The 27,116-nt window shown below is 47.8% G+C and overlaps 1 protein-coding gene across 11 annotated transcripts in view; it reads right to left on the reverse strand.

Moving 5' to 3' along the window:
• Positions 1 to 27,116, reverse strand: part of mbnl3 (muscleblind-like splicing regulator 3) — a 54,897-nt gene that overhangs the window by 20,953 nt on the left and 6,828 nt on the right. For 10 of the 11 annotated variants that reach the window (XM_088597160.1, XM_088597161.1, XM_088597167.1 and 7 more), the window contains exons 2-4: positions 14,113 to 15,490; positions 3,079 to 3,243; positions 1,423 to 1,620 (exon numbers count right to left, since the gene is read on the reverse strand). In XM_088597160.1, the coding sequence (XP_088453286.1) occupies positions 1,423 to 1,620; positions 3,079 to 3,243; positions 14,113 to 14,286 (537 nt within the window). In that variant the 5' untranslated portion in view covers positions 14,287 to 15,490. Of the gene's footprint in view, positions 1 to 1,422; positions 1,621 to 3,078; positions 3,244 to 14,112; positions 15,491 to 25,989; positions 26,918 to 27,116 lie in introns of those variants that run through there. The other variant, XM_088597158.1, reaches the window with a different exon arrangement.

Raw genomic sequence — 27,116 nt, forward strand, 5'->3', positions numbered from 1 at the left:
ACGCGCGCACAAGCCAGAAACACACGCACAGACACACGCGTATACAAAGCCCAAAACACACATGTGCGCACGAACGGAAGGCCCAAAACACACACGCGTGCACTGCGTGGCCCGAAACACACACGCACAGATGCAGGTACACACAAGGCCCAAAACACAAGTGTGGGGACACACTGCCCTAAGCACACACACAGACCACATGCACGCAAGAGCCGAAACACATGTATGCAGGATTCAAAATACACATGCAGGGTCCAAATCACTCCACAGCAACACAGATATGCTTCTGAGCATTTATCACCAGTGTTTAGTACATGTTGCTGAAGGCTTTAAAAAGCAGGGGCTATTTTCCACACAAAGGTTATGAATGCACACCACACAGGGTACCTGAAGAGTACTACTGTCCCCAATGAAAAACCAACAAAAGAAAGCAGCTGTGCCAATTTGCTACCAGACTGTAGCTCGGTGAAGCATTAAAGAAGATTTGCCACAAAAATAAAGTCATGTAAGTAACGAAATTGGACTGTCTTGAGTTTACAGTACAACCACCAAAAGGTGTTTTCTCAGGCCCAATGCAATGTCAGGAGCACACTGTCCCAATGGATGCTCGTTCAGAACTGAAAAAAATGTATCCGTGCCAAGGGAAGTATTAACCAAGATCAAGTGATGTAAGCTCTTTACACATCCCAAAAGCGGTTCAGGCAAAAACAGCACCCTGGTGAGCTACCTGCTGCCAGGAAGAGACTAGTGCTATCCCATGATGGGGACACGTACCATACCCTTCCATCCCTAGTGCAATGTTATTTCAATGCCACCACGAGGCTGAGAAACACTCTTTTTCATTTTTGAAAGAAGGATTTTTTTTTTCCGATTATTTTGTTTTGGATCACATGCGCATAAATAGAAAAGGGACAAAAAATGACAAAAAGGTTAAGAAAAATAAAGGAAAAAGGAAAAAAAAAAGATGGATTCCAGAGAGACAGCAATGTAAGAGAGGCTATTTAATTTATTACAGAGTCAATTAATAATGCATTGAATTCTGAGATCATTTTTTGCATGCAAGTACTGACACAGTATCTTTTTTTAATATTGCTAAGTTACATTTTAGATGTTTTATTTTAACTGCATACGCTTTTAACTGCTTTAACGGCTGTGACTCCCACCAACAGATGGAAGATGGATGTCTATGCAGTGCCTGGAGCATCAGCGCACGCAGAAAGAACTGCAGTGAAAAGACAAGTCTGCAGCGAGACAGGGGCGTGTGAGAGCGAGAAACACATGTGCGCATCCTGGAGCCTCACACTGTGAAAGAGGTGATGGCTGAGAGTGACAGCGATAATTGCTGAGAGAGGAAGAGCGAACAGGACGGAACGCCGCGGGAGAGCAGGGCCAGAGAGAGAGGGAGGAGGACAGTGTGGATACCTCCAGCTTGTCAGTGCGCAGGTGCTTCTGTCCGGCCGTGCTGCCCCCCACGGTGACCGTGGGGCTCCCCGAGACCAGCACGGGAGTGTTGGGCAGCAGCTCGGGCATCAGGCCCATCCCAGGGCTCATATGGCTCAGGTACGGGCTGAAGGCCATGCTGGGGCTGGTGGCCAGGGAGGGCGTCACAGCAAACGTGGTCTGTGAAAGAACAAAAAAAAAAAAAAACAGGCAGTGAGCCAGATGGAAAGAGCCACAAGATGTCTGAGCTGCGTCGTTTACATCCAACATACAGTCCGTAGCCTTTGCTAAAAACAGAAGGAACACTCTTATTGTGATCACTTTTGGCTAGCATTCATCCAGTCTCTGCAAAAAGGATGATGCAGCAGCTACAAGCTTTAAAAAAAGAAAGCAACAAGCACGGGGGTTTACCATCCAACCTTTATCATGCAGCCGCTTAGTCAGGGTTAGTTAAGCAGCCCGGCAACCTGGAGCCCATCCCAGGATACAGGGCACAAGGCCGGACAACACCCTGGGGGGGACAGCAGCCCATCGCAGGACAAGGTTACACACAGGGGCACAATTAGAGAGACTGTTCAAGCTAGCAGGGGTGTCTCGGAGACCTTGGGGAAAAGGGAGAACCCAGAGAAAGCCCATGTGAACGCTAGCATAACAAGCAAACTCCGCACAGAATACACTTCCACATCTTAAAAGCCAAGAGAGAGCTGTGGAGCAGCGGTGTGGACCTGCCAGGGAAAATGTCAAGAGGGTGAGCCACAGTGAACAGGGCCTCTCCTGCACCACTAACTGGTGATCACAGCCCCTCCTTAAAATTAAATAGTTGCTTCAGAAGCCAGTTAACCCACCCGAATGTTTTTGGACTGTGGGAGGAAACCGGAGAACTTGGAGGAAACTCACATAAACACACAAGAGAAACAGAACATACAAACTCCACACAGAGCACCCCTGGACCGGAATTGAACCCAGGGCCCCTGTATTGCGTGCCAACCCCTTCCCCACCGTGCTGCCCCAGTGATGCACATGTTGAGTGAAGAAATAATCACGGATTGCAGCTGGCCATAACGAGACAAAGCAAAGAAAGCAGCCTAATGATGCGGTCAAGGACTAATAAGCAGGATACAGTTGCAAGCCACTGTCTGAAGCCTCTCTGTATACACGGGATCAACACACATGTATTTGCATGAATAGCTGTTGCAGGGCGTGTTAGAAAAGTCAAAGCTGACCTTCTTGAGGTCTCAGTCTGGGGCTTCCCACACTGTAGGGCACGGGGTGGTTACGCCAGCTCGCCACTCCCTGGCTGCAGAGCTGTAACCTGCTATCCACCATACCAGCCCAAGAGGCTATGCCATGGATTACTGGCTACAGCTATACAGAACATACAGAGCAATTTCCTTTGATCAAAATACTTGCAGAAAGGTTAGGCGCCTGCTCAATTAAGAGGGTAAGGCCACCTCTTGTCCCAACAAGACATTCAAGACCACCAACTGTTCCCCTGATTATACGGACGCGGACGCATTTTTTCAGGTGGCGTCAGAGAGAGGCGGTACAAGCTTTCGCATTCGGGAAGGTCACGGCGATGACACTCGCGGAAGAACGACCGGCTTTCCAGCGCTGCACTGAGCCGGTACCCCAGCTTACTATAGGCTGTAGCTGAGCTCCGGGCAGCATGAACTGCATCTGCTGCGCCAGCATGGCTGCAGCCGTCTTCTGCTGGATGAGGTTGTTGCGCCCGTTGATCTCCAGCTGAGTCTTCAGGTGTGGCGGTGGGTGGAGATACTTGCAGTTCTCTCGTGTGCAGCGACCCTGCGGGAGGAGAATAGGAGCACACCTGTTACACCACTCTGACAGCGGCAGAAACTCAATCAGAGCACTGATGCATCTTCGGTACGTTGAGGTCCCTGTGGTTATCAAGCCGAACCCTGGAGGACCCATGTGTCTTCTGGTTTCTGTTTCAGCTGAGCTCTTAGGTGCACCCTTCACTGGTCAATTAAGACCTTTTTGTGGGCTCTTTTGTTGTTGAACACAGTGTTAGTTCTCGAACATTAGCATCAATCCTAGCAGCCAGCACCTACGTCACCCTGCAACCCACAACCTGGATAAGAGACCTCCTGGGAAAGCCAAGGCTGTTGCTGGAAGAGATGTTAGTGGGACCAGTAGCGGGTGCTCATCCTGTGTTCTGTGTCTGGTTAAAAAGGGGCCGTCCCTAAATGTAAAACCCAGGTTGGAACACTGTTCCCCTGTCTGTGGGAATGTACATATATCCAGAAGTTCTAGTGGGAGGTCTGTAATAAAATATCTTTGATCTTTGTAAGACAGTTAGATCCTCATCCTCTCGCATGCATCTTGGGAGTCTTGCCTGTTCAGCTGCCGAACCACGGGGAAGTAGTCCAGCTGGTTCTGATGCTGGCAAGAAAGGCAATCGTGACCAGGTGGGTGGGTGACGAGCCTCCCTCTCCACCGCTCTGGGAATTACTAATAAGAGACTTGATCTCTTTGGAAAAGTTCAGATACATCCTAAAAGGTGAACTGGACCATTTTAAAGATTTGTGGGATAAGCCTTTGAGAGCACTAGGTTTAAAAGAGGAGCTCAGTATATACTCCTAAGCCATTATGTATAATTATGCTATAACCTTTATGCCTTTTTATGGTAAACTCCAATATAGCTGCAACTGTACCTGTTCCTGTTTGTTTTTTTTTTTCTTTCCTCTTTCACTTTTTTCCCCTTAATTCCATTCTTCATTTCTTTTTCTTACATTCATTGTTATCCTCTTAAAAAGTGTAAAAATTGATGTCTCTGCTGTGATATTTAATAAACAAAATTGGGGGAAAAAAGGGGGCCGTCCTTCGGGTGAGACGTAAAACCGAGGTCCTGGCTCTCTGTGGTCATTAAAAACCCCAGAGAGTTTCTCAAAGAGAGAAACACCGTGTCCTGGCCAACCCTCCCCCTGGCCTTTACCAATCATGGGAATAATCCCCATCTTAGAACTGGCTTCCTCTCTCTGTTTTCCTCCCCTCTGACAGCTGGTGTGTGGTGAGCATAATGGCAGCCAGAACGGGCCATCACATCCAGGTGGGGGCTGCGCATTGGTGGTAGTGGTGGGGAGTCCCTATTACCTGTAAAGCACTCACTCTATAAGTGTAAGGAATTATTAATTAATTAATCTTGATCTTGATTAATCCAGTTTCCCAGTTTAACACCATTCACCATTCAGGTGTGAGGAATATACGTAACGGAGCGGCTTTTTTCGGAAGAGTTGTCAGACACAGTGTCACTCCCACCTGTGTCTGGACACCATTAATTGGTCACATTTTAAGAGCTGCTTAGGGACGAAAATAAGCCAGCAAGCACTTAACAGGCAAGCCAGAGAGAGCAGATGGAGACCTGTTTCCCTAGTTCCTTAGTTCCTTATCAACAATACACCTGCAGCAGAGTATTTATGAAATCAAAGAATGATGACTGAGTCACGCAAGACGTTCTGTGAGCCTTTAGTGATTAAGAGTCCAATTGGGATGGAAACCAGAAAACACAGAGACTCCCAGGACCAGGACAGAAAAGCACTGGTGCAGATGTACACCGGGGCTGGCCTGGGAATTCACTCTCTGTCGAAGGTGAAAAAGTACTACTGTATGTAACTGCAGAAAGGAGAAGGGCGGAGAAAAGAAGGGAACACATCGGATTAACCATCTTTCAAAGCCAGCTAAGAGACTTAATTCTGTTTTTAATTTGGCATGCATGGCAGGCAGGACTTACATCCTCACAGAACAATTTGTTTACATCTACGTATTCAACAGACTGTGCCAGAGATTGCAGTATGAAGAGCATGACATTGTCAGGGTAGAGTTAATTTCTATAAAAGACTTAACAGAATATCAGTTAAGTTACCATCAAATGGGTGTCTACGTAATAATTAATAAAGGATCCACGGATATTCAGTAGTGATAATGATGGAGTTAATTTTAGGATTAGGATGAGCACGACCATGTACAGTATGTGTAGGTGCTTTAATAACATTATATCACCCTCATTTAACATATCATTGACTAAGCCCTTTTTTATACAAATTAACTAAAGCATCACCCGTTGCAATACAGTACTGTATGGGACATCTTCCACAGCAGTTAAAAGCAGACCCTTACCGGTAATAATCCAGTACTGGAATGCACTGTAAATAAGGGCCTTGTGAGATTAGTACTAGTTTATCATTTGCAGACTTTTCGAAGGTTATTCTTTTAAGAAGAAAACGGGTACACCCCAGTAAGAGTGCCGAGCAGAGTCCTCCAATGCACCTGAAACAAAGAAATCACAAGCTCTCTTTATTCTACCTGCGGAGTTTATTTGGCCTGAGTGGCCAGAAGAATGAGAAAAAACGTTCTTGCTTCCATCTTGTAAATGGGCCAAGGTTGCATCCGACCGTTTATCAAATGAAAAGAAACCTTCTTTAGCTGAAACTTAATATAAGCTTACATCTTGCGGCTCCGGCGCTTCTGCGCGGCCTTTTCATTTTAGTGCCGACACTGACGCCATACTTAAAGCACAGCTCACATTTCTAACATTCATAACATGACTTTGACTTTCCAACAGCTCCTAGGTGGGCCCTGTGTCTTCTGGTTCATGATTCAGGGCAGGATGTCTATTCAATAATTAAGTTCCAGCAGGGAGCTGCGTCAGCATGCGTCAGCTGCAAAGGAACAAGTGAAGGTTTAGGTGCGACGCCTGAAGAAGGGTCCACAGCAGAAACGCTTCTTTCCTTCTCTTCTCAGCATGGAACACATCTTCCCTCGTTCCTATTAAATAATTAGCCTAATTGCCTTGTTAGCCACGTGAAGGATGTTTGTCTCTTACAGCTGATGACTCAAAATCGCTCACTTCATTCAGGCTCCCCAGGTACTGCTGTAAAACACCTCAAGAGTCTGGTCAGAAGTGCTAAAATGCTGCATTTTATTAAATAAGCAACTCAAGAGTTTGGGGAGGACAAAAAGCAGAAGACACTCCTGGACCTTCGAGGAACTGAGTTTGAGACCCCCCCCACCCCAGTTTATAAATATAACAAAAGGTTTGTCTGAAAACTCCAAAACGCGTTTCACAACACGGAGCTGCTGTTATCTTCTCTGTAGAGAGGAAGTTCAAACAGAAATTGAGCTGCTTTTGTTTTTAGATGAATGCACTTGACTTGAGTGCCAAAGAAAGCAAGTCCTTGGGAAAAAAACAGTTTAAAAAAAAACCTGCCTGTTTGATTGTTATGTGTTAAGGCTGTGACCTTGATCCCTTTGGGAGTCAGTCTAAAGACTTATCTTCCACCGCAGTCGAGGCTGGGACAGAAGCCCATGCTTCTTCCTTTCTTCTAAAAAAAAAATCAGACTCTTATTTGAGCTCTGAGCCAATAATAAGCCATTTTAATTTGAAACTCCCAGGACTCTTTAAACAGTTTGCAGTTATAGGGGCTTGCACATAGCACAGCTTTGTATGTCCTCTTCTTCAATAGAACAAGATCAGCAGGGTCTCTCTGTAAGCCACAATGTGGTGTATTTTCACCTCACCAGTCACCCCTGGCCAAGGGTAACAATGGACATGCACAGGTTAAAGCAGGTCTTAACAACAGTCTCTCCTCAAGGAACCGAGCTCAGATCCCGCATTCCAAAGGCACAGGACGAAACTAGTTATGCTGAGATAACCAACCTTCGCATCAGAAAGCGGAGGTGCCACACTACACCAGTAGGTGGCGCCATTCACTCCGTCCCAGAATTGCCAAACCAGTTGCTCACAATGGTAACAGGGAACACTGTGCTGCAGTGGGGTACTGTCCCTCAGATGAGGCATTAAACCCAGGTCCTTGCTATTCTGTCGCTCAAGATCTCATGGCGCTGTTCACAAGAGCAGGGGTGTTAATTAGCCAGTGTTCTGGCTAATTTCCAGTCTAGACTTTGCACAGTCTGGCATCCCTAAAGTTCTCCCTTAATTCAACTGGTGAGACAGATTTTCACTTTTCCATCTGGGAGAAGTGGGGGCCACTGCCATGTGTCACTCGGATGGCACCGCCACCTTCCCCACTGGAAACTGAAGTGGGTCCCCTCTTGTATGTAAAGCGCAACGTAACTGGCAAGGAGTTATCTGGTTACCTATCACACTGCTCCTGCGAGCTGCCTTTTGTCAAACAGTCTCACTTGCATCTCATGTAGCATCGCGACCCTTAGAAAGGGTATTTATTAATGGGAGAGTTGGGCTCCCTGTTGTTTCACAGGTCAGGATTGCAGCGCTCCAGTGTCACAGTGAAATCTTGGTGAAATCTACCTCAGCTGCCAGTTTTTTTTTAACACTGCTTGCAGCATACCTCAAAGCAAATCTGAAATGTTGTGCTGGGTTTCAAGAGGTTATCTGGAGATCCAGACACCCAAGACCCCATCGTCACCGCCCAGCCTTATAAAATAATTCCTTAAGTCCTTCAAATACTTTAATTCTAATTTTTGGCTCACTTTTCAAATGATCTTTCAATGTATCCTTACTACCACCATATGCCCTCACTTTGCTTGAACATAATCTGTTCCATTCAAATCGAGCAAGGAATGAGATGAACTGCCAAATACTAAATCACACTAAATCTCAACAGGATCGCGCCAGGTCATTTATACAAATCAACCAGCAGTTTGTTAACCAGCAAACAGAAACCACCACTGTAGGCCATCAGCTACAACAACACAATCTATTTCACCTCACAGTGACCCTACTGACAGAGGGTACATTATATACATTATGTATAGCACATTCTACACAGTACTAAGTACTGACAAAAAAAAAATAAGTTTGAAATGTTGTAATCTATGTGGATCAACTCCCTGGGGCACTGACAAGTGAAGCACTAGACCTGATACAGCAGCTGTCAGACAATGAATTTGAAGACTAAAAAAAAAACTTTCAGGCATTCAAAACAATTGTGCCAGGACTATTTAAAAGGGTTTGTTTTCCTCAAACAAACTATTTTTTATTTTATTGTTTTGACTTACTCAGCCTAAACATGTGGCTTCCTTACCTAATTCACAAAACAGGTATATTTTCAACATAATAGCTATTACTTGCTGACTTTACAGGGCTGTAACACTGCCAGGTCTGCAGCAGAAAGAGGGTGGTCAAGAAGACTGTCACAGTTCACAGAGTCATTTGAGCCTGACTCAAATGGGCAGGCTGGGACTCTACCAGCTGCAGCACACTTTTCCAAAGGCTGCACATACCTGCACAGGTCCCGCAGGCCGCACAAAACAGAGGGGCGCTAATTGCAATTGCAATGGCTGTAAAGCACTCTCCATCATAATACCAGAACGAAATGAGGCTGAACTGGTGACTGATCGATCTCGGCCCACCGGGATTTAGACAATATATGCTCCTTCTACGCAGAGCAGCTTTTTTTTTTTGTGGCCTACGCAGAAGTGCCCAGTTTCAGCTGGAAATGAAAAAAGAAGCCTCTGCAGGAGCTGATCATCCTCGCCGTTCTTGAAAACTGTACCCATTCAGATAATGCGATCCCTGGGCATTACGGTCTCCAACACAACGGCAAACATGCCTCGCACTGCGCACGTTGCATCACCCACATAGGAGCCCAGGGAACTGCGGCTAATAAACCCGTACTCCCCAAGAGTCTTTACCCTGTGTAGCCTCACCTAGTGCCTCCACAGCCTTTCGTCCAACCATCGGGTATCAAAATCTACGCCGTGCAGAATGCAGTACGGAGTTGAAGGGAGTGGCTCCCTGTCAAGGAAAGGCTAGACTGCATTTGTCAGCACAGAACAGGAAAGCTTTCTCGTGGTCAAGGAGAGGCAGAGCAGACTCGTGACCTTCAATGCCAAGAGGACTGGACCTCAAACTAGGCAACAACAAATCGGAGCCAGGGGTATAAACGAACGGCTCGCAGGCTGGCACTTGGAAAAACTGTTGCAGTGCGCCACAGAGAGAGATAAACAGGCCACAGGCAGTTAAGCAACGTACTCCGCTGATGACCCATGGTGCTCAGTCAATATTCCCCAAAAGTCCCTGCATGAGGCTTTTTGCTTTAGATTCCGTTATTCTACTGTTACGCAGTACAGCACATCAAAAATGGGTTTACCACACAGGTGAACCACACAGGTAACGCGCTCCTAAAGTCTACCAAAAAACCGAACAGGAAAAAAACATGGAGATGAATAAGCCAACAAAGATGTTAAACATGCAAAAAAAAAAAAAAAAAGTCTTGACCAAAAGCGACTAAACAAACAGCCCGGCTGCAACGAGAACAAAACGGATCCTAGTGATTTCCAACTTTAAGAATAACTCGTCCCAGGAAAAATTAAGGTAGAGGACGAAATTTTGAAACCGTTCCAACTCCTCGCCGACACTTTTATTTTTCCAATGCCGAAAGAAATTAAAAGCAGTCAGTCATGTCAAGTATAGCAGATTAGGTCAGGGATCTCCTCCCGGTAGCCATGGAAACACAAGAGCTACAAGAGGATTTCATGCGTCGTCCTCAGCTGCTGAAAGCAATATTAGATTGCGCGAGAGACGGAAAGTGAATAAAGACTTCAATCCATACACCAACCCGCCCGGAGTAATTATACATCACAGGAAAGCAAGGCTAAGCACACATACACACACACCCAACTCTGCGCTGAGCGGACCCTGCCTGTGGGGAAGGCACTCTCCGGAATCACTCTGCCAGATACCTTCATGGGGGATTCATTCTTTTTAGTCAATGCATCTATATCTAAAAAAATATTTGGACATTTCACTAATTAAACCCCCCCTACACACACACGCAAAGTTCTATCCTGCGAAATTAGAGACGCAATAAGGGCATCATTGACACCTGACGAGGTTTTTGTACTTGAATGAAATTAAGCTGCTGCATTCCATGTTAGAAGTGTGGTTCATGGACTTAACTCTCCACAGCATTAAAATTCAAGTTATAATGACTTCACAGTTTAAAAAAAAAAAAAAAAAAGATGTTCTAAGCCCCGAAAAGACAGCAACAGGCTTTTGGGCCTCCATGCATTAAGGCCCCTTCTAGATCAGATCACTTCAACGCCATTGAAGATGTAACGCGTTACTACAATATAAGTATCTAATCATAAATATGTGTCAAAATCATCTACAGCCTTAACAAAATAATGCAGCTTTAATGGCACATTGCTTTTTGGTGAAGTATTACATCATGTAATAATTTCCCCCGCACTTGAGTAAATAACTGCTAGTGTGTAGGTGTCTCAGAAACATCTCTGGAGTACAATATATCTGGCACAGTCCCCAAGCCAATCACAGTAAGAAATCAGACAATGCATTGTAAATGCAGTGTCTGACAGCTGTAGAATCAGTTGTATTGTACTAAACCACTACAGCCTGCCACGACTGTAGTGTGCCTTAGTACCACAGCCTTCAGAACTGCAAAACGTGCTTATACAGAAAAGTTCAGAGCATCTGAACAAATCTCCATGTCTTCCTCTGCCTCATCAGCAGTGAACTATAAATAATTAAGTCCCCAACCACAATAATGGATTCGGCCCTGTCAAATCCAGGCTCACTGCAGATCTCGCCTGAAAGCTTCTGTCTACTGAGTTTCATTAGAATCAATTTCCCGTCATTGCAGCTCCACAAAGAGGGCCGTATAATTCATGTTCTTCCCCCTTGCCGAAAGGTTAACTGCCTCCAGCGGGCCTCTTCACGAAGGCGACAACGACAGACGCCAGCGCGCATCACAGGCCGCGCCAGCAACACCTCCGAAAAAGGACACGTCACCGCTATCGCCCCAAACGCCAATTAGGAGGAGATGGCAAAACAGGCCGCCTGCCTGGGATCAATTTCCTCCCAGTGTTGTACAAGGACGTACATATATTACCAGGGTAATGAGGAAGGCCTGGCCTGAAAGCTACTGTGACGCCACTAGCTATGCAGATTTCCAACCATTTGTATTTTGCATAGCACCTTCACAGAGGCTGCATATGACCTTATAATAACAATTTATAATCCATTCTGATACTTTTTCCGCATGGCACGCGAACACCGATCAACACCCAACCCTGACGCATGCTATGCCTGTTGCTAACGCACATCTTGGGTATTATGATGAAGTCTTATGCACCTGCCGTGTCTTCCAGGACAACGGTCGGAAATGAGGACTTCTGCCCTAAGGCAGCGCCACAAAAAAAGTGCTCTGCTCTCCCCATAAGCCCATATTCAAATACAGCACTGCCAAAAGGAAAAGAAGGAACATCTACAAACATAATGTACAATAGGCTGCCATTTCTCCGATTTTGAGATGACCTGTACCACCGTGTCAAACTCAAGAGAGTAACACCTGCGTGAAATACAGCACAGCTACACAACTGGCTGAGATCAGCAAAAAAAGTCAAACCATGAATTGCTCTTTCCTCAGTCGTCTCCATGCTGTTCTTTCCTACACTAATTATTTGCCCAAAAAGGGCTGTAAAGAGACTGGCTACTCTTGACAGACATACACAGCCAGACGAGTAATACCCACTGGCTGTTGCAGACGATTAACAACTCAAGTCACTGCTCTCCAGAGGATGAAGCGGTAGAATCTGGTTGTTTCACAAAAACTGCCAGATAAATTAAGGGCAATATAGAAAAGTAAATGAATACTTCCATGCAGACTGACTACCACTGCAGTGAGGATTATTTGTAATGGACAGCTGTTCTGTTATTACCGCAAAAACTGTAAACCTACGCCAATTGAGAAACTACACCTGAGACAGGCAGCCTTGTAGCCACAGTCTTGCTGATCAGGGTTATAGCTTTGGATTCACGAGGCGCAGGTGATGCAGTACACGACCATGGGAACCCAAAGCCATCACAAAGTTTTAGAGAGCATTTTCATTTTTAGCACAAAAGGCATGCGAGCACAGCTTTAAAAAAAAAAAAAAAAAATCAGGATGAAGCTAGAAGGCCGGTCACTTCAAAGTGCAGGATCTTGGAATGGTGCTTTTACGGTCATTTCCATCAGGAAAAGGTTTAATAATTCCAGGTGGGAATGGACTAATGAGCTATGAAATAGGAGGGTTTTTGTTGCTTGTCAGATTTCTATTTCGATTGCCGAAAGCTTGACCTATTCCCTCTCTTGCTGTCGCTCTTAATAGACGCCATCCATCCATTATCAGAACGACCCACACTCTGGGAAGGCCAGTAACAGGATGGAGCCTACACCGGAAGCAGAGGGCACACGGAACAGTGAATGGACCGACGAAACTTTATGGATGCAGCAAAAACCTACGCATGAACACGGAGAGAGCACACGGCATTAAGACACAGACCACCAGAAAACTAATCATTTATTACCAACGTGACAGCTGGTTCGCAGAGACAGTAGATCCCTTGTCTCTTTCTGGAGACGAGCAGACACATGTTCTGCCTGGTGCTAAAGCCAAGTGTTTCACAATAACATTCATCTCGCAATACAGAAGGGGGCTGGAGCTCCACGTACGAAGTCCACGTACACCAAGGGCACTCGTGTCCTTTTCCGTTCATGCCACAGGTTTCAGCAGCCAGGCCTGTACACCACACAAAACAAGGTGGTCCCTTCGCCAGTACCTCTTAAAGAACCATGACCTTTTTTTTTTAATCTTCCCCCTTGGAGATGCGTAGATTCAAAACAGCCCATCTTCTCATGAATATAAGCCTATGTTCACCGGGAGAAGGGAAAAGGCAAAAAGACATCATATAGCCCGACTGGCAATAAACATTGAGGCCTTAACTTAAGAGCAGTGGTACCTGCCAGAATATTATTTAAGAATGAAAAAAACTGCTAGACCAATACATTAACTCAAGCAGTTTAGTTTTGACAATAAAGGGCTTTTTTCTTTTACTGTTACGGCTATTATTCATTCAGACGGTGACGCCGGAGAAGATGAGGATAGGGAAGAGTGCAAACTGCGAGATGCAGAGTCATCGCTGACATCACTGGGCACGATGTGATTCAGCAGTTTGCAAATCCCGGGCCTCGTGGGACGGCTAACAGCCTGGCTTTGTATTTCAGCCTGTCCACGCAGACTTGAATTAAGTCTGCGGCGCTGTCAAGTGCAACCAAAAAAAAAAAGGGGGTCTGGGCTTCAACAGGGCACCCCTGCGTGCACTGCAGGACGAGGCTTCTCAACCGGTGCGATCCGAGGCCGACCCCGATTTCCTGTGACCCACATCAGCCGTGCCTCACCTGGCTCAACAAGCGCCCCCTTGGCCAACCTCCCTGCGTGTGCAAAGTCTTAAAAGCTCAATGCCTGAAATGGCCAAAGCTGGCAAGTTGCCCTGCCAGATCACTACACAGATTAAAAAAAAAAGAAGGAGCGCACGGTCAAGAAACAAAATGACAACATGGAACTGTTGCGATACATTTGCACACATGCTGACTGCGGTTCACATTTTTCTAAAGGACACTGTCTTTATGATTCTGAAGCGCGTGAGGCGAAGGAGGACAGAGCCCCCGCGCTGCTGCTCTCCCCCACCTGGCTGCCCAGGCGCGTCAGGAGTCACCGTGGCGGACGCAGGGAGGGACGCAGGCGTCCAGAAGGATGTGGCTGAAGGGCAGGGTGCGTGAGCGAGTGTGTGTGTGTGTGTGTGTGTGTGTGTGTGTGTGTGTGCACGCGCGTCTGTGCGTGCGTTTGCAGAACCGAGAGGCGCGGGGGGCAGAGACGGGCTCCTCTTACCTTGAGCGAGTCGAAGCAGGCGATGACTCGCCCGTTCTCCACGTGGCAGCTCCGCGACGGGTGGGCGAATTTGCACTCGGCGTCCGAGCGGGAGCAGGTGCCCCTCTGAAATTCCCGGCAAACTTCCAGCGTCAGCCATTTTGTGTCACGGCCCATGGCTACATTCACAGCCATAGTACGGGACTGCAGTGGCAAGCGCTGCCCCAAGAGCAGGGAGGGGACCGAATCGATGAGCCCCCCTCTCGACAAGCCAGGAAAGCCAAAAATACTGTCAGGTTAAAAAAAAAACAAAAACAGCAAAGTCTTTCAGAAGAAATGACCTGTTGCCTGTATTTTCACACTTTGGTTAAAAAAATATATAGATTTTTCCTCTTCTGAAATGCGTGCTGTATCCCAGTTCTACTGGTCACAGATAAAATCTCCCGAGAGGATTAAAACGCAGAGCCCAGCTCTTTCGAAAAAGTGCATCCCGGGAAAGTTACGGTGGAGTCACTCCCACATGCTCCGTGGAGGAGCTGGGGTGGTTCCGGGATCAAGGCCCCCCCCTCCCCACCTTGATAACCTTGGTGACAGAGAGGGAAAGAACAAGGAGGGTTAATAAAACCCCCGGCTTCCCTGTCCCAGCAGTGCGGTCTTCCTCCTCGTGCCTGTGTGCCCGACTGGCTGGCCGGAGGACTGTCTGGGGCCCGGACGACCAGGAGTCTCTCCGAATCTCCTCTAGATCTTTTTTTTTTTACTGTCTTCCAGTTGGTTTTTTTTTAACCCACAAAAACTCCCTTAGCGGAATCGCGGTCCAAAAACACCGAAACCAAAAATAATTCCCAGAAAAGCAGGGCTGGCGTGCTGGAGAGGAGTGGGGTGGAGGGGGGGGGGGGGGTGGGGGTTGTCGGGAGTGGTTAAGGGTTGGGAATAGGGAGTGCTACGATAACAGCCAAAAACAACTTTGTTCTCCTTCCCGGTAGGAGAATCGGGGAGGAAAAAATATATATTTATATTTTTAAAAATGATCAACAACAACAACAACAAAAAAAAGAGATGAGGCAGTCCAGTAAGAATGATTTTTTTTTTTAAGTCTTCTAACGCTGGATTCTGGATTCAGCAGAAGGAGGAGAAACGAAGCCAGAGGCAGAAGGGATGACTTCTCTGTCTGGCCGAGAAGATGGTTGCAAAACGAGGCCAAATTCTCCAACTGAACACACGCACACAGAGGGGGAAAAAAAAAGGTACTAAAAATTGGGAGGCCAGGAGAGACGGGAGAGCTGTATGGCGCAGGCAGTTGTGACTGTTGCCGTTTTTGGAGAAGGCACTTCTTTTTTTTTTTTCTTTCTTCTGACTTTCTCTCTTCCGATTTTTCCCTTTTTGTTTTCCCGTCAGCAATCTGTTGTGGAAAGACAACGAAGAGTGTAAGAAATAAAAAAAAAATCAATCAAAACAGGCCCTGGCAGCAGTCGGGTCGTTTCAGGCAACTACGGATCGGCGGCAAAGGTCCACAAAGAAAGATAACATTTTACAGATACAGAGCGAGAGAGAGAGAGAGAAAGGCAAGAGAAGTAAAAAGATGAAGTGAAGCAGGAGAAAGAGAGAGAGAGCAGCAGCAGCAGACGGGCATGCAGGCAGGGAAGTCGGCTTCTCGGCAGTTTGAGCCTCCCTGTAGCACGTCCTCGGAGCAGATGAGGCTGGCTGTGCTGCAGACTACGCTGTAGACCTGTTATCTAAAGTAGAAGCAGGAAAGCCCCCGGTCCAGGCGGCAGTACAGAGCTGGCGGCTCACGGGAGTCTGCAGCCATTGTAGAGGTTTGGGGTGGGGGGGGGGGGAAGAAAGAAGAAAAAGAGAGAAAGGGCATTTCTCCACATGCAGCTGCTGCTGCGCATGGTACGCGTCTGCAGCCAATCAGAAGCTCCATTGCAGAGAGCGTCTGGGCAGAGGGACCAATCAACGGGGTCGTCTCATATCGATCTTTTTTTTTTTCCTCTGGCAGACACTCTCATTGCTATGCCCGCTGCACGAAAAAAAAATGCGCCTGACGCTTCAGACTCTCTCTCTCTCTCTCTGTCTCTCTCTGGTGCATTAGACAAATATCTATGCAACTCAGCTTGTAATGGGGCTTCACTGCAGACACTGTGTCATTGAAACGGAGGCGAAGGGATGGGTCGAGTTGTAATGCTGCTTTAGCTGACAGTGCCTGGAAGAACTCTTGAATGAGAGTAAGACAGCAGTGGAGAGGAGAGGAGATTCAGAACAAAGTAATATGGGAAGAAGGGAGGAGGGGGGTGACAGAGGAAGGGAATGATTAAGGGAGCCAGACAGTGGGAGACTGGGTGGGGAAAAGGACAGAAGAGGCAGACAGAGAGGCTGTCAGAGACACTGGCGAGGAGGGGGGGAGGGCTGGGGTGGAGATGTTAGCTCAGGTGAGAGCTACTGGAAAGTAGAGGGCAAAATTTATCACCTGTGAAACAACAGCTACCAATTTGTTTTTAAACGTTGGGAGAAAGAAAGGAAAAGATAAACAAGCAAAACACTGCAAAATGCACAATCCAAGGGTATAAAGAGGACACACAACAAGCAGAGCCGAGCAGGAAGGTGGCATCTGAGCCAGACAGATCTGCCCCCAGAGCAGGGAGCAGAGAGATGCACTAGATGCCCCAAGGTAGCACTGCAGTAAAGGGAGGGTGGAATTAGATAAAACACCCAGCCCACTTTCAGACACTGAAACAAAGGCATGCACTGGGAGAAGTAAAAAAAAAAGGAGAAGCAAGAACGACCAGCTTTTTTGGCCCTCCTGATCAATAGAGATCGTCTCATGGGAGCCACAGTGTCATCACCACCGCGTCAGACCAGAGACTGGAATATAATAAATCATTTCAATATGCACGAACAAGAAGGGCCTAAAAGACCTCCATGCAGCTTCCATATAATCCTGACACAACCAGTCTGATCACCACCCCCCTCCCCCAAGTCAGCACTTCTGCTAAACCAGAGCACAACCATGATCTGCAATCTCATCACAGCTATGGGTTTTACAGCCTGACCCTGCCAGATTCGAGATTCGGAGAGAGAGAGAGTGTGTGTGTGTGTGTTTTGTGTGTGGGAGAAAGGCTGAGCATGTGTGTGTGTGGGTGTGAGTTCGTGTCTGTGAGAGACAGAGCGCGTGTAGGTGCATTTGCTTCTGTTCCTGTGTAAACAGCTACAAAAATCTGGATCATGCAAAGCGCAGAGAAAAGGGAGGGGTAATAAACACAAAAGAAAAGAAAAACACAAAGATGTGTTTTTTTTTACAAATTACAGAATTTGAAGTCTGAAGATGCGCACTCAACAGCAGAGAAAATGAGTGATTTCCTGCTGAAAACCTCTACAAACAGCACTAGTTGCAATGTTACTAAATCAAATTGTCTATGTTTTGAAGGCTTTTTATTTTTAAATCAAAATAATTTATGCAAAATTGTACTGTATTTGCTTTCACAGGTCCCAAACCATAACCACACATGGATGATTTAATGCTATAATACAGAAGGCAATTTAGTCCTTCTCTCCAGTGGCGTAGAATTAAGGTCTATTTAGATTTAAGGAGAAGGCTGGAAATATTCAACACTCCTTCTGTGCACTACTGAATGTGCCTTTCCAAAAAAGCAGTTTTACTTATTTAATCTCAAGGTAAGATTAATGCTTCTGACAAGAGTTATTGCTAGGCCCACTGATTGGTTGGGACTGGGGAGGACAGAAGCAGTGGGTACCATGGAGACTTCAAAGAAAACCTGGATAACACTGGCTCATAATGATGCCGCTGATGGCTGGTCCATCACCACTTATAATCATCAGTGTCACCACCCTCTTAAACCTCGGCAGAAGGTCAAGCAAGCAAGGCTGGACCCGGTCAGTACCGGGATGAGGGACCTCAAAGGAAAAAGCAGACTGCTGCTGTTGCAGGCTCTCGCCCCTCAAACAGTTTTCAAACTAATGTGACTGAGGACACAGCACTTTAGGAAGCAGTTTTATTTGCCCTAGCAGACGGCGTAGGCTAGTAGCTCCTGCCTGCTATGAGGAAGCCTAAAAACAGGTTATTAGAGATCCCATGTTACCTTTCATAACAGCAGGGTCATTGTCCCCGATGTCCTGGCTAAATTCCACTCTGGGCTTGTACAGTTGGATCTACAGGACCTAAAGTCCCCCCTTAATTCAGCTGATGAAGCAATTGCTCACTCCTCCACCTGATCTGCTGTGCAATGGGGCTGCAGGTGTGTAATTCCTGCCAGATGGGGGCCATGCTTCTGCGCTGGGTGTAGTGGGTCTCCTACAGGAAAGGCAATTCTGGGACACTCTGGGATGAGAACCTCCGGCATAAAACCGCACACCAAAACCCATCCCACCTGCTGGTGCCAAAGAAAGCAAAACGTATTCTAGAACAATACTGCAGTGCAAAGCGAAGTACTCCTATACCATTGAGCAGCCTCAAATTATAAGCCTGAGAGAATGCACGCCTGCTGTGCAAGGTCACCGGATGCGATCTTGGACTCCTGATACGCAGTCCTTGGCAAAGCAGGCGGCGCAGTGCTGCTGACAGTGTCTCTACGGCTCTCAACACAGCCCAGCTCCTGCTTCATTCACAACAGCAACGAGCAGGAGCTATGATGTGGTCGGCCCCTCTGCTCCTAGTTCTTGATTCAGGTGGTACCAACCTAGGGATTATGCAACTGGACAGCGCTTCAAAAAGGGGGGAGGGGGGGGGGGATAATTACAGTCCTGCAAATCATGCACTCAGTTCCAGGGGATGGGCTAGAAACAGTATTCAGCAACCGTGACTGCTAGCCTAAACTCGAGTACCTGGGTCTGCAGGGGAAGTGAAAGCCAGGCTTTCCTGTGGGCTTCTGTCTGAACCCAAGTGGTTAGATATATAAGAAAGGGGAATTTTACACTTAGCTGCCCCTGTTTAATAAACATTAACCACCACACAAGGCACTGGATTAGCTCATTTAATTCACTTGCAATGGCGCTAGCGCTTCAATAAATCAGCCTGTGCCTTCCCATCTCCACCCGCGCCTGAACTTTTCGGGTTTCAAAACTGCCTCCTCAGCTGCAATCCCGGCGATTAACGCCACACATGAATCTCCCCGGTTTAAAGCGCCTCGCCATTTGTCAGCCCGCGCGAGCATTACAGCGCATTCACGCGTGGCCGAGAGCAAGCAGGAGGAGGGCTGTGATCCATGTATACCTGGAACCCTGGAGAGAGCGCGATACAGGATTCCACGGCATTTCCATATTGATTTGCATTAGAATCCCCCCCTGCATTCAGGAGACATGACACGCTCTGTAGCCGAGTTAACCACTCCTGCATCTCGGGCAAAGAATTCGGGCCCCGGAGAAAGCGCTCTCACTGCACAGGGGCGAGCCAACGCATCGCCGCTACCCCCCCCCCTCCCCAGCCACCCGACACAAAACAAAACCCCTCATAAACCCCCCCACCACCACCACCAGTCTCCCTAAAATACAGAGAGCCAGAACAGGCTTTAGCTGCATCAGCAGCAATCAAAAGTCTCCGCCACCCACCCACCTCCCCCCTCCCCTACCAGCGCCAGGAGTCAAAAGTCCCTTGTAAATAATGTCAAGGCAGGCAGGCCAGGATCCATTGCAGGGTGTGAGCTGAGGCTAAATGCCTACGGCTTCCAGCCTGGCTCAGCACAAGGCTGGCATGTAGGGGCTATCACTCCTATGTGAGAAAGGGGCAGACTGTGGAGTTTTTTTTACTCAGCATGATATTTAGAGCTAGGCGTTTCAATCACCTGCACTGGTACAGAAACACTGTCCGTTTCTGCACTGAGCCCTCTGGAACCCGCTTGGCGCCAAAGCAGAACAATAGGGCACTAATAAAGTAATGAAGGTCTGGAAAAGAACTTATGCATCACCTGTCATAAAGAGGTGAACAGCCCCCTTTTTTACAAAAAAAAACAAAAGCAACTGCGTATAAAACTGATCTAAAAACTTTGAGTCCCACTTTTAAAAAAAATACCCCAATACAGCATACCACCAGTTAAAAGAAACAACTGGTTTCCTGCAGTACCTATCAACGACAGTGCTGTAAAGTCTACGACCCAGACAGACGGGGGGGAAGACCCGACGCAGACCCAGGCACGTGGCCGCGGAGGCAGCCGGAGCGCGGCGCGGACATGTGTGCGCTCAGGAGAACGGGCTCCTTGCGGCACACATTTCCAGCTGTCAGGAGGAATAAGGCCTGTCAGCCATCTCCGCGCCCGCAGTGGCAGCGCACTGCTGCAGGAGAGAAGTGGGTCAAACCCGCCGCCGCGCGCGGTCTGTCGCTCGGCTCCCCGGGCTGCGGCAGCGACCCAGACCTGCGGCGTCCGACAGCCCTCTGCAGCCCTCGCTCCCTCCCTCTCTCCCTCTCTCCCTCTCTCCCTCTCTCCCTCTCTCCCTCTCTCCCTCCCGTTCGCCCCAAACAAAGGGCACGCAGAGGTGGAGACGTGCCTCTAGACACCCCCCCGGTCCTGGCTCCGGGACGCCAGCCCGGAGCTGCCGGCGGCTGCAGCATCGGCATCAGCCGGCGGACAGGACCGCAGGATGAGCACCAGGACAGTGGATTTCCTGTGGGGGGGGGGGGGGGGGATTGGGGGGTCACCAACACACCACACACATGCGCCTGAGGAATACTGGTCCCCCAGTCCAGGGAAGAGCCGCGCCACACGAACACATCAAGGCCTTCGGGCAGGAAAGTGAAAGTTAACACCACGTGGCCATCTTTAAAACAGAGCATGGAACACATACTCCTTCATGCATCTGCAAGGAAACCCACACGACATTCAGGCAAGTCAATAAGAAGGTAGAAAGAAATACATATTTACGGTGTATATTAAGGGCGCCCTTTTCTTTTAGAATCACAAGGTCAGCTTATCACCCCTTCTGTCTATCCATAGAATTACACACCTCCGGCCTCCTTCTGTTAAGCAATAAATTTGATTACAAAACGGCCTTGCAGCTGTTAATGTGTATCTTGGTTAACCAAAGAAAACTTCTCTCTGGGACGCCCTGCAGTGCATCATACTGCAGGGGTAACCAAGCTCTGGCCCTCTGTCCACTCTGGGGCCTTATTTTCCTAACTGGACGAACTGTCCACTTAAGCGGCCTAAAGTCTCCACAGTTTCCAGGCCACTGGCCACTCACGATTTAAAGACGCTAGGAAAACAGAGCTCGGGTCTGGCTCTCCAGTAACTAAAAGAACAGCAGCACCGATAAGAGCAAGCATCCAAGATCATAAAAACAACAATCCAGAAGATCTAAAAAAAAAAACAGGACATACCGACGGCCCCAGGTCCTTCCAGTGGGAGACCAGACAAGACTCAGATTGAACCTGCCATCAACGTACCTGGAACTGCTCCTAGAGCAAGGGGCACAACTCCAGCCCCAGGGGGGGTGGAGGCAGAAGGTGTCTGGTTTTCTTTCCACCTGGGCCCCTAACTACCTCACTGAGCTCATGACTGTCCTAACTGGACAAGGCGAAGCCTCTCCTTGTTCTTGGGAAGCTGGAGATTTAAAGGGACCTATGAGCCCAGCTGGACAGCGGCCCTTGAGGACCGGAGCTGGGCTGCCCCGTCCTGGGGGGCCCGTTAACTGCAGAGGACAGGCAGAGGAGTGACCTGCAACCGGACTGGCAGCCGGGTAAACAGGACCGGCCGCCACAGGCCGACCCCCGACCCCCGACCCCCGCCTCTGCACAGGAAGAGGGCCATTCAGACAAGCACCACTGCACCCGGCTCCACTCCACGGCAACTGGCACTTCAGGCCTCAAATGATCTGTGAATCCACAAAGGTCTCAAGGAGGGAGGGAAAATAAAACCATCATCTCTCCTAAAATTTACGTTATATTTTTGGTTGAGCGCAACCATATAATTAAAAATGTAGGAATGCACTGAATCCTAAATGTTGTCTGGTATGAATCATATCCTGACACAGGACATGAAGCACCGTATGGCAGCTTTCAACTGTGCCTGCAAACGACTTACAGAAATGCAAATAATAAGGGTTTAGATCCTATTAAGCATTTCAATTCCCACGGGAGAAAATGAAAATGCATCCCCCCCCCCGCCACGAAGGTGTGCACAGCGCACAGTTGCTATGTACCGAAAAACCCTCATGCAGTTTGGTTGAGAGGTACAGAGTTTTGCCTTCCCCTGCTGTATATAGATGGTGCTCACAGATAACGGGCTATTTATAAATACAGATCTGTTTGACTTGCCCTCCTGTTTAAAGATTAACAGAAGGAGAAGTCTAATGATTCTAGAACATTCAGACAAACATGTCAGGCCCCCCCCCACCCCCAACCCCCACCCACTGCTCTCTCCAGGCCAATCAAGAGGCAGCTGGACTCCGGGCAGGAAGTGAGACTGAGACACCCCGCTCTGGCCTCACTGTAAATTAAGTCGGAGTGAAATCCCCTACTGACCAGCACTTCCTGACTAGCGCTTATTATTCTAACACGCCGCAGCGAGGAGCAAGCGCTACGCCCTCGACCAAAGCCAGCCCTGGCAAAAACTGCTGCCCGCCACTTTTCCTCGCCGCGACCAAAATGGTGATTACAGCAGCCCAGGTGACCCACTTGCTGGCCTTGGCAGCCGGCCTCATCAACGGGACCTTTTCGGCCGGACAAGTAACGAAGAGGAAATGTCACTCTGCTCTGCCTGCAGACAGAGGGTTACTAGAGGAGCTGCCAGACTTTTAAACCCAGGTGTTGAAAGCCTGTTCGCCGTATTCACCCAAAACAGAAATCCCACATCACGGCGCGCGCGCTGTGCAACCTCACTGGTACCATGGTGCCGTGGCCTTCATCCAACACGAAGACCCTTGGACGAAACGGGTGAGCTAGGTGCCAGGAGGCTCCAGGTTCGAGAATAAACGTTGCACAGTCCCGCCACGTGTTACCCTGATCAATTTACTGCCCTGCTTCGTGCTCTGGCCTTCGAAAGATATTTGAAACTCAGGTCACTGACAGACTGACTGAGACTGCAAGCTGTCTGCTAAATGACAAATGGCCGCTGGAGGGGCAGTCTGTATTGTTAGTAGGCAAAGGTGTATAACCAGTTTAGCACTAGAGATTAGAAAGTCTCTACAGCTCATTTTAATGTTGAGTTCCACTGAAAGAGCAGCTGTAACAGAAGGGGAAGAACACGATTAACAAAACCCGTTTCAGTTCCCCAATCAACAGTGCAAAAGAGGACTTCAGCACTTCTGTAGAAGTAAGAAAAACACTAGATAAGTGGTGACACTGGGCCATGAAGTCAAAACTGTAAGGTGCAGCGTACAGCAGTAAGGGCATAAGCAAGCTCTCTGGCGTTTGCTGAAATGAACAAAAAAAAGCTGACAAGCCTTTTGCTCGACTGGGCGTTATAATAATAGGTTAATTCTCAAAGGCGGAAGAGCTCTTAAAAGGGATACTTGAGATCACAACCGCAAGATTAGGCAGAAGGCAATCTTCTTTTTGTAAATCTCACCTCGAAGAATGCAAACATAACCTAACTAACTTTCTAGGTCACCTAACCTTAGAATATTTTCTTATAAGTCAAAGACGTCTGTAGCTTTGTACAACTATTGATTTTAATTGTTTCTGGGCTGAACCATATTAACAGAAATTGAGCTGACAAATTAACAATCTGGAGGTAAATAAAATATAACAAAACAACAGCTGATTCAAGACAGCATGCTAAATATAGTACTATTTTGACACGCTACGATGATACCAGTGTTTCTCCCCTTTCTGATAACGAATACTGCCTTCCAAGAACAAACTTCAATACTTCTTCCAAAAAAGAAAAAAAACTGTATCATGTAAAAACATGTACCTGCACTAAATTTTAAGATGACTGTTTCAGAGCACTGCCTTTTGCAGAAAGCGCCTGACAAAGATGGCTGCTTTCTGCACACCCAGCATATCCCCTACTGGCCTATCCTGGCCATGTTTGAACAAGTCTCTGGGGGCAAGACCAAGAGGTCAGTGCTGAGCTGGTTAACAGCGATGATTCACATGGCAAATACAGACATGGACTTATTTAACCTGTTCTCTTGCTGTGTGCCAATACGCAGCCTGCACATGGGGAAAGAAAAAAATATGCAGGGTTTTTTTTAAATGTCACTTGCTCGATCGGGAGAAGGCCTATTAAAAAGAGGTACGGGGGAGTTATGTTATCACTCCCCAAAATCTGTCTCAAAAAAAGAGCAGACTTCTGACAGAGTCCACAGTGAAACGCGATCACAAAGTCAACAGTGAAACAAAGTGGAAGCTGCAGGGAACTACGTTAAAAACCGACAACAGGAGGCACGTGTTTAGACAAAGGGTGGCAGGCATTTGAAACACACTATCCAGCCAGGCTGTCAAAGCGGACACCCTCACACTGAAGAAACAGCTGGGCGAGATCGTCAGATCGATGCGCTACGATAAACCAAATGATTTAGGTGACAGAAAGGCCTCCTCTCATTTGTAAACTCTCATTTACTCTGGTTTCACTTTCTCATTACAGGAGCCATGTCAAAGCATCAGTTCCTGTTCATAGACGTAGAATTCTTTTTTATTTTTATAAACAAAGCACCACAAACCACAAGAAAACAAATTTAAAAAGAGATCTCATACAGTCCGCCACAAGCAGCTACTGCAGCTCTGTAAAAAAAAAAAAGGAAAGGGGGTGATTCTGCAATTCACACAGCATTGACCTTACGTCTTAAAAACCATGCGAGGACAAATATGGTCTCCCTCTTCACGGCACTTTCCCACCAATGTGAGAATTTCCACTCCGTCCCCATACAGCACATTTCTGGAAATGACTCAGAGTGAGTATGCCTTGAGCACAGGAGACCGTAGAAAAAGAAATACAAGCTGAGAAAGAAAGAAGTTCCATGCAGTCCTTTCTCTCTGCTCCGTGAGGAAGTAAATATCACTAGGAAGGTCTACACATTCTCAAAGTCTCCGCAGTCTAATTTCATCTGGGCCTGCCCAGCTAAATAAAACAAAAAACAAAAAAAAACAGCCACACTGACACAGTAGTCCCCTCTATTCGCTGAGCACCACAGCAGAACTATTACTGCACGAAAGGGGACTCTTCACTCCAACCCCTTGCGTTCAGGAAAATTAAACTACCGTTTGTCAATTTATTTTTTACGAATCGATTCAGACCTAAGCGCTCAAGGAAGAAGGACGGAGCAGCACTGAGCTGGGAGAAAGAGCAGGGGGGGTTTGCCACTTAACAGCGCAGGGGAGTGGTGCTTCTGGGGAAAAAAGCTGAGTCTCCCACCATCACACTGTCACTCTGGGCTGGACACCTTTGCACTAGTAGCAATGGCCGCGGCCCCCACCACTTAAACAGCTCTCTGCTACTCTCTCTCCCTCACATCCTGCACGATGCTTCCGGTACGTAGCCAAAATCTCCTTTTTTAAGGGTCTCGGAGCAACAGAAGGAAAACACAACAACAATAAACACTGTGCAGTCCAAGAAAAAAAAAAAAGCGCTCCCCTTTTGTCCGCGTTTTTCAAGGCTGGTCAGTGCACGCGCGCCAGCAGAACTCCCTGGGAGCCACGAGACGGAGCAAAACTCTACACCCAGAACGAGCCCGGAGAAAACAGGCGAGCTGCGGCGCACCCACTTCCGCCTACTCCCCCGCAGGGCGAGCGGGAAAAGGAAGCATCTTCCCCCATGGCCAAACGCATGGCTGAGAACACACCGGTGTCCGACGAGGGAGAGGGGGAAAAGGAAGCATGGAAAAGCACAGGGAAAATCCCGAGAAAGAGGGAGATAGGGGTCGGGTGGGGGGGGGAGAGAGAGAGAGCTAGGAAAGCCGAGCACAGGACAGTGCGACAGAGAAAGACTGGAATTACTGTAATCCTTTTACCTCATGCAACTGTCGGTGCCCGTGTCCCATTCATAAGAAGCCACAGACCATGCTGGGATGCAGCAGGAAGGGAGCCCAGAGTAGCAACAGCTGCAGCGCCTCTCTCATGCCTATTCCCCTATCGCCCAGCTCGAGCTCATCTGCCTGCACACTCAGACCCGCGCAGAGGAAAGCCTCATCCTCTCCCTCCTCGACTGCGGTACTGTGTTTTACACCTACCGTGTGCGTGGAAAAATTCAAAAGAGAAAGCACGCACGCGCGCACGCACACGCGCACACACACACACAGACACGCGCACACGCTCACGCTCACGCTCAGAAGTTTTCTTTTAAAAAAAAAAATCACAGCCACACCCACTCCGGGGGCTTGCGAAAGGTAATGACTGCTAGTGCCGCCAGCCAGTCATTCGCTCAGATGTGCCGCCAAAATACCGGGCACAGTCTAGGGGGGAAGGCCCGCCTCCCAAACAGGATGACAAGGCTGAGCAGCCAGAAGGTTAGAGGAGGCTTGCTCACTCTCTCTCTCTGACTCTCTCTCCTTGCTAATGATCACCGCACTGCGCCTGCTCGTCTCTCCCGCTCTCATGCACAGACACCTTCCTTCCAGCACCAGCGCAGGCCCCCACCACGCAGCCCACAGTGCAAAGACGCCCACACACCCTCTCTTTCACTCCCTCACACACACACACACTCAGGCTGACACTTTCACTCCCCTCCCACTCAAACGGACTCCATGCCTATACAAACGCCTTTCAAAAAACATCTTAACATGCCGATCATACATGCATGAACAAAAACAAAAACAACAGAAGTTTTTGTGTGTGTTTAAAGACGCACACGAACACCAGACATTCTCTGCCCTTCCAAGCTGCAGGATAAACCAACAGGGCCTTACGCTTTGAGGAAGTCACTCTGTCTTTAAACTATGCCCTCCATATTCCATGTGATTTTCCATTTTAGTAAAAAAAAAAAACAACAAACCTGTCCTTCCTATTTCATCCAATACACATACCCAAGTTCATGCTGCAATGGATAAAGCATCATACTTATTTCAATCTTTTGTGAAAATTTCACAGTGGAAAATAACAACTATTGCAAAGCCAGCTCATCCTTCAAGGGTGCAAAAGG

The sequence above is a fragment of the Lepisosteus platostomus genome, chromosome 10 (assembly GCF_059453375.1).
Source record: "Lepisosteus platostomus isolate fLepPlt1 chromosome 10, fLepPlt1.hap1, whole genome shotgun sequence".
Classification (NCBI taxonomy): Eukaryota; Metazoa; Chordata; class Actinopteri; order Semionotiformes; family Lepisosteidae; genus Lepisosteus; species Lepisosteus platostomus.